The 8,322-nt window shown below is 40.0% G+C and overlaps 1 protein-coding gene and 1 non-coding gene across 2 annotated transcripts; one reads left to right on the top strand and one right to left on the bottom strand.

Annotated features, from left to right (window-relative positions):
• Window positions 1-998: 998 nt before the first annotated feature.
• On the bottom strand, window positions 999-2,018 carry LOC132041950 (uncharacterized). The gene has a single exon (XM_059432621.1). It carries the CDS (start codon window positions 2,016-2,018, stop codon window positions 999-1,001), a length of 1,020 nt encoding a protein of 339 aa, XP_059288604.1.
• Window positions 2,019-2,670: 652 nt separating this feature from the next.
• LOC132041951 (small nucleolar RNA R71) lies at window positions 2,671-2,777 on the top strand. Its single transcript, XR_009411293.1, has one exon. It is a non-coding gene; the product is annotated as a small nucleolar RNA R71 (small nucleolar RNA).
• Window positions 2,778-8,322: the final 5,545 nt, after the last annotated feature.

The following is an 8,322-nucleotide window of genomic DNA, read 5'->3' as shown; positions in this document are numbered from 1 at the left end:
TTGAAAAGTGGCTGGTGCATTACACAAACCAAAAGGCATCCGGCTAAAAGCAAACGTCCTATAAGGACAAGTAAAAGTAGTCATCTCCTGATCTTCTAAAGCAATGTTGATCTGATTGTAGCCCGAATAACCATCAAGGAAGCAATAGTAGGAACGCCCCGCTAGCCGATCAAGCATTTGATCAATAAAAGGCACGGGAAATGGTCCTCGTACGTGGCGTTGTCGAGCTTGCGATAGTCCATGCAAACTCTCCATCCAGTGACAGTTCTAGTTGGGATCAACTCATTCTTTGCATTCGGCACAACTATGATGCCGTCCTTCGTAGGAACACATTGGACTGGGCTCACCCATTTACTATCAAAAATTGGGTAAACCACTCCCGCATCTAACCATTTGATGATCTCTTTCTTGAAGACCTCTTGCATATTCTCGTTTAGTCTCCTCTGATGCTCTACACTCGGTTTGCTATCCTCCTCCAACTGGATTTTATGCTCACAGATCCCAAATGAAATACCCCGAATGTCTGCTATGGTTTAACTAATAGCACGTCTATATTCACGCAATACCTCCAAAAGCAGTAGAATCTGCTCCTCAGTCAGCAGGGCTGAAACAATCACTGGTAATGTATTGTTCGGACCAAGGAACTCATATTTCAGATGTGATGGGAGCTGCTTAAGCACCAACTTCGGTGGCTCAATGATTGAAGGCTTTGCTGGTGGAGTTGTTCTATTTTCCAGATCAAGATTTAGCTTCTTTGGGTAGAAAGAATATGAACCCAACCCAACAAGTGAATTAACTGTCTCCACATAACCTTCCATGTCCTCAGCATCAAAGTTCACAAGAATACCAGCTAAAGCTTCTCCCAAACTTTCTTCCTCCATCTTGAACTCCACCGCTTCATCAACCATATCAAATGAATCAGTTATCGAAATGCTCTCATAAGCACTTGGTAACTTCATCCCCTTGCTAGCCTGAAAAGTAACTTCTTCATTATTGACTCAGAACTTGATTTTATTTTTCTCCGAATCCATCAAAGCTCTCCCTATAGCAAGGAAAGGTCTCCCCAGAATAATAGGAATGTCCCGATCAATAGCACAATCAAGAATCACAAAATCCGCGGGCAACATAAATTCACCAATCCGCACAAGTACATCATCAACCACCCCAACAGGTCTTTTGATAGACCCATCAGCCATTTGTAACCTCATAGTAGTCGGCCTTAGCATCCCCAAACCTGATTGTTTGTATATAGAAAGGGGCATCAAATTAATACTCACCCCATTATTACACAAAGCAGGAGCAAAATAATGGTGCACAATAGAACAAGGAATGGTGAATGCCCCAGGATCACCCTTTTTCTTAACAGTAGTAGTTGAGATGATGGAACTCACGGTTTCATGTTGAACCGTTTTCTTCTTGGTCAGCAGTTCCTTCAAATATTTGGCAAAATCGGCATCTCTCGATGTGCCTTCCAAGAAGGGGAAATTAAGAGATAACTGCTTTAACTGATCATAAAACTTCTCGAACTTAGCATCCTCCTTTTTCTTAACCAACCTCTGAGGAAAGGGAGGTTTAGACTTGAAAAGCTGAGTCAAAGGGTGGAGAGCCCCTTTCACAGTTTGCTTGCTCGTGTTATCAACATCTTTCACTATCTCTGGAATGTCAGCAACCTTCTTGTTAGCAGGATTCTTATCAACAATAATGGGTGCTTCAGACTGCACCTCATCCTCTTCATCTATCGGCCCAAGATCAACCACCTTCTTTTTAGCCCCTTGGAGTATTTTGCCACTCCTAGTAGTGATGGCAAACACACGGTCTACACCGCCTCCCCCATTCTTCGAATTTGGAATAGTGTTACTCGGAAGTCCTCCCTTTTTAGGAGGGTGCTGCTCTCTAGAAACATCCCTCATCTGTGACTCAAGCTTCTGAATAGCCACTGTATGGGAACCTACTATCTCTGTCAGCCCAGATAAAGTCCTCTCAGATTTAGATTGATTTGCTAGAATTTTCTCAAGCATTGCTTCAACCTTCGAACTACCTTGATTTGTTGACTGCCCTTTCGATGGTATATAAGGATTGAAACTCTTGTTCCCAAAATTGTTACTGTTGTTGTAGCTGCCTTGGTTCGCACCACCATAATTATTGTTGTAGTTCCCTTAGTTGTTATAAGCACCTTGACCTTGCTGAGGTCTCCATTGATTCTGATTCTGGTAACCACCTTGGTAGTTCTGTCCTTGATAACCCCCTTGAGAGTTATTCACATAGTTAGCATCTTCAACCTGCATAGGGGGCCCATCATGAAACGGACCATCTTGAGCATGGTACATCTCTTTTGGCAAAACTGTCTCATCCTCACAAATATTTTCCTTCTTAATCTAGGTTTCATCAAACTTCTTTGTTAGCAAGGAAATATTTGTTGCAAGTTCTGCCAATGTCTGTTGGGTATCTTGATTCTCCTTTACCATATTCTGGATCATAGCACTACCATACGGTACAACATCAACATTGTTTGAGTGCCAAGCCTGATTATGAGTAGTCAACTTGTTAAGTATGTTGGTCACTCATCGATAAGATTTTTTCATGAAACAACCATCAGCTGCATTATTAGCAACTGACTGCGTCACTGGATCTAGCCCTCGGTAGAACTTCTCCATTAATATGTGCTCCGAAAAACTATGATTCAGACTCTTCTGCAAATATTCCTTGAATCTCTCCCAGGCTTCATATAGTTTTTCCCCCGATCGCTACTTAAAGTTATAGATCTTGTCCCAAATTTCAACCTTTCTACTAGGATGGTATCATTTTATGAGAAAAGCAGTCACCATCTCTGCCCATGTAGTAATCAAATTTCGGGACAGCTTCTCAAACCATGTTCCTGCATCTCCAGCTAAGGAATATTTGAATAACCTCAGTCGAATAACATCTTGTGAAACGTTGTTTTGGATGTGATTAGCACATACATCCATAAAATTCTGCAAATGACGTTGAGGGTCATTCTCGGTAGAGGTCCGAAAGTATCCCTTAAGCTTTAACAACTGGTATAGAGAGGAGTCAATTTTCACAATAGTAGCTCCAACTCGAGGATGAACAATAGCAGATGCATAGTCTTCCTCTAGAACAAGATTAGCGAAAACATTCTCATCATCTGATTCATTCGCCTGATTATTCAATCGATTCCCCTGGTTACTAACACGTTGATTTTGCCAATTCTGATTCATGTTCACCTGGTTTACACAGAGTAGCACCTGGTCTAATGTCTTAATCGGATGATTTTGGTAAAAGTTGATATTTTATGACTAATTTCTAACTAATTGCTTGGGGTGTTAATTTATGGTAAAAGAAACTAAGGTTGTCTCCCCTTTAGATGCGGTGTATGATCATGGGTATTGATCTTGGTATACTTCTAATGGATTGCTATATGAATGCACTTAACCTCTATGTGAATCTATACTATTTTTCAATAAATAAAGATTATTTCTTTGTATGATTTTCCCAAATATAAGAAAGTGATATGAAGAACGGTTAATTATGCCAAGTAGATTCGTCTTATTCCTAAGTGAATCTATTAAACAAAGTTTAAAGCTTTGAGTTCTAGTTATTTATTCTTACCAACCATAATTATTTTCTCAAATAAATCAAGGTTTATGGCTTTAATCAATGTTTGCAACCATTAATTATGAATGAAGAATGAAGAATAAATAAACCCTAACAATCCATTATGCATATATCGATCACAAGCCAGATCACACAACACCCATCATTGGGTTCACAACCCTAGTAAGGGAATTTAGCTACTCATGGTAAAGAACAAGAAATAAGAAATTGAAGAATTCATAATTGCTTACTTTGGAAGAAAAAAGGAATTGATAATACTTGAATTGATGTTTGAACCTTCAAAAACTAGAGAGTATTTAATGTTCTAAGCCAAAAGTCAAAATATAATAACTGATCCCAATTAAAACCCTACAATGAACTATTTATAAGTTTCAAAAACGTAAAATTATAGAATTTGCACTTAAGTCCCAGGCGGTACTTATACGGTCCGTATAATTTTTCATGGATCGTATAAGACTTATACGGCCTTCATCCTTTTGTATGTAGAGAACAATACGAACTGGTATTCCACGGTTCATAGAACTTTATACGGCCCATACAACCTGCTGTGAAGCTTCTTCCATCGTTTATCACATCCACTTATACGGCCCGTATAATGTTGTACGGTCCGTATAAGTGTTCGTGTTTCAGCGTCTCTCCACTGTGACTTTCTGTTGCTTTGCCACCTTTTGTACGACCAGAAATACGGTCCGTGCAGCTTTCTTCGGACCGTGAAAATCAAGCTTCAGTGAAACTTTTCTGCAACTTCTAATTCTTGAACCCGAACTCTATGATTTACCTGAAACATGACAAAAACACATCAAAAAAACACCCACTTGCCTAAAAATAAGTAAAAACTTCTCGTAAAAAGGTATCAATTGTGCCTCAATTTCCCAGCACATTAGTGGGTTTTGGGGTGTGACAAGCTTGGTATCAGAGCCTAGGTTTAGATGTCTCTTAGGATGTTTCTGAGTCTAGTGGAGTCTTCATTGTGCAGCCTAATCACCTGTATGATCGAAAGATTACCAGGGTATTTATAAGTATTTCTCGTTCTTTTTTATTCTAGATTGTGCTATAGAGCTTGAACTTTCGTTAGGATCATTGTGATGTGTCTGATAATTCTTGCCTTGCACAAATGGCTTTAACTTGTGCGGGGACTGATAATCAAGGAAATAATGGTGCTTCTGATTCATCGTCTGGCGGACGAACCGCTAGGATCACTAACCGCACCACTGCTGAGACTACTGTTGGGGTTGAGAACGGTAATAGAGATCAAGCACCACCGCCAAAGACCACTGCCCAAAGAACCCCCGTCGCGGCGTGGCTAATATTGGGTCGATGCAGAATGTGATCCAGATACTTACTACACTTCTTGTAACGAACAACAGCGTGGGGGTGCGGATCTGACACTTGGTGGTGGGGAAAGGCTTAAGCACTTTTTGGGGCTGAATCCGCCCAAGTTGTTTGGTTAGAGGAGGATAATCCCCAATTATGGATGAGACTTTCAAAGGTCTAAGGGACTTGGGTGCTCATGGTTCTGAACCTTTGGAATTTGCATGATATCAATTGAAAGATGTTGCTCATGCTTGGTTTGAATTGTGGGAGACTGAGCAAGGTAATAATGCTCCAGCTCCTACTTGGGCTGAATTTGAGGGGACATTCACGGAGAGGTTTCTATCTGATGAGGATCAGTTTGCTATGGCTACTAAGTTTGAGAAGATTGAGCAGGGCACTATGTCTTTTCATCAGTACAGCTTGAAGTTCACCCGTTTGGCGAGGTTTGCGGCGTATATGATTTCGACTGAACAATACAAGTTGACCCGATTTGTGCGTGGTTTAGTGAGACGGATCAAGTCTGCGTTTGCTGCTGCTACTGTGTCTCCTACTTGTACATTTTCATCTTTTGTTAGGTTAGCTGAGCAACAAGAGAATTGGAAGGGCGAAGAGATGCTTGAAAGGGAACAAAGTAAGAAGGCCAGATCTGTGGGTGATTTCAATAGTTCGTATGATGGAGGGCAACAGAAAGGAAATTCTGCACCTCAACAATTTATTTCTAAGTCTAATGTGGGCGTTACATCTGGTGGACAAGGTCAGAGGAACAATGATGAGAACAGATACTCGCAAGGTAGTAACCGACAAGCATTTAGATGGGAGGATCATGCTTGTCACCATTGTGGGATTAAGGGTCATATAAAGAAAGATTGTAGGAAGTGGCTTCAGGAAATGGCTAATTCTTCAGGCCAAAGGAATAATCTGTCTGATGGTAATGCTAACAATACTCCTAATACTCGTGGTAATGGGGCTGGTAAAGCAGTTGCTAACACCGCTAATAAGGGACAAGCTCGACTTTATGGTTTGACTCGTAGGGAGGCGGCGGAAGACTCTGATGCTGTGGTCACAGGTATTCTAACTATATGTTCTCTTGAAGCGTATTTGTTGATCGATTTGAGTTCGACTCTTTCTTATATAACTTACTATCTTGCCCTTGATTTTGGTGTCGAACCCAAGAAATTGTTAGAACCCTATACTATGAATACCCCTACTAGTATTCTTGTTATTGCTTCTAGAATCTATAGAGATTGTGTAGCCATAGTTAATGGCCGTGAGACTACTTCTACTTTGTTAGAAATAGGAATGGTGAACTTTGAAGTGATTATGGGAATAGACTAGCTTTCCAAGTGTTATGCAATTCTAGGTTGCCGATTAAAAATAGTTAGGCTTGTATTTCTAGATGAACCAGTTATGATTGGAAGAGTAATATCGTTAATTCTCGAGGTAGACTACAGGTGTAAATCCCTTATTCTATGCTTAGGCTTTTTTGGTTTAGTTGTGGGAGTCTTTGTGAGGGCCATATGGTTATTGTCAGAGTATTATATGAGTTCTTTTTTTAGATAGCTTGCAATACAAAGAAACACTAGCGAGAATTTTGAAGACTTGAGGTTTAGGCCATAACTTTCATTCGAGGACGAATGATCCCGAGGGGGGGGGGGGAGGTGTAATGTAACATCCCGTAAACTCTGAGTTGGGTGTGCATGTGTAAAAACTAGTGTTAAGATGATACTTTAGCTATATTAATCCATTCGGGATGAATTTGGGTGATAAGCAATCGTTTTGAAGTCAAACCAAATAGTGAAGTTCGTAAGAGTTCTCAAACTCATCTAAATTGCGGTAGGTCAGACTTCTAAGCCAGTTTCATGAAAATCTGCTGGAAATTTGGGACAACTTCCTTCATGAAAGTTGTAGGTCTTTGAAATAACTTTCCAACGGTAAGTTGTCTAGCTCCAACGGAGCTCTTGCTAGGAGTTATTCCCATTTTACTGAACATCATTACTGCAGTGATAAAAATTAGGCGTGCGCGGCGCCCCAGGCCAAATTTTTAGGAAACTCAAAATTTTGATTCCATCAAAATATATTTCTATACACGTCAACCTGGGCAATGCACCAGGCCATTTTATGCCTGTAGCGATTTTTTTCGAATTTTATAAAAGCCTAACTTCGTTATCTTCATTCCCACTTCATTTTGGCCGACTTTTTGAGAGGAAACTACCCTAAAACTTTCCCAAAACATATAAGGTAAGTTCTTGATCATTCCCACACCATATTCATCCACTCTTGATAGTAAATCATCTCTCTAAAATTCTATGTTCTTGAAATCTCAAGAAGAAGAAGAAGATAGGGGCATATGGATTTCATCTAAGAGGTAAAGTTTATGAATTTTTCTAGTATTAGTAAAGTTCGGGTTAGAGTAGAAAGTTCAACAAGATTGGAATCCGTTAGTGATTCATGAAAAGGGTTCAAGTACCTATTTTTAAGCCTAGAAAGCCCTAGTTTTTTGAATAAGGGTAGAAACCCCTAGAATTGGTTAAAGTTCTAATCTTTTGTCATCTAAAACCATTGTAGTGTCATTATTGAATATTGGGGAAGTATGTTTGAGCGGGATTTGAGGAATGTCTAGATATCTAAAAAACTTTCTTGAAGTATGTCTACTTTTCAAAACCCTTCTTTTTGAAGTATGTTTTTGTCACGACCCGAACTACGGGCCGCGACGGGTATCCGGGGCTAACCACCGAACACCACTCATTCAGTTACCTATATGCTCTCATTCATACTATGTGCTCATAATCATAGACATATATCATTAGATAAAACATATCTGCTTTTATAAGCATAAGCCCTTCGGCTATCAAAATAACATATACATGCATATACATATACACGGAGACCATGGAACCATACTACCCACACATGCGTATCTACGAGCCTCTACTAGAGTACTAGACATATGGACGGGACAGGACCCCGTCATGCCCAATCATGAGTATATACATATATGTGCCAAAAGAATAATCAATAGCACCTCCGGACAATGGAGTGCTCACACGTCAGCTACTAGCCCCTATAGATCAGCAGCGTCTCCTTGCCTACATATGGGCATGAATACAGCGTCCAAAGAAAAGGACGTCAGTACGAACATTGTACTGAGTATGTAAGGCAGGAATGAAATAAGCATAGTAAGCATATCATAAGTCAGGGGGATGGGGATACAACCTGTGTACTCGTATAATCATAGGTACATTTCATATACATTCACCATACATAAGCATGTCATATACATTACCATAGCGTATGCCTTATCATATCATATATACATCATCATGCCATACATGCGTCGTCATATCAATCATACATCATCATGTCGTTAACCCGCGTCCGGTAACCATTATATGC

The sequence above is a fragment of the Lycium ferocissimum genome, unplaced genomic scaffold (genome assembly GCF_029784015.1).
Source record: "Lycium ferocissimum isolate CSIRO_LF1 unplaced genomic scaffold, AGI_CSIRO_Lferr_CH_V1 ctg1250, whole genome shotgun sequence".
Lineage (NCBI taxonomy): Eukaryota > Viridiplantae > Streptophyta > Magnoliopsida > Solanales > Solanaceae > Lycium > Lycium ferocissimum.
This window is presented reverse-complemented; position numbering and strand designations above follow the sequence as displayed.

Excerpts from the sequence above, each read along its gene's own strand:
- LOC132041950 (XM_059432621.1), bottom strand. The coding sequence starts at position 2,018 with ATGCTTGAGAAAATTCTAGCAAATCAATCTAAATCTGAGAGGACTTTA.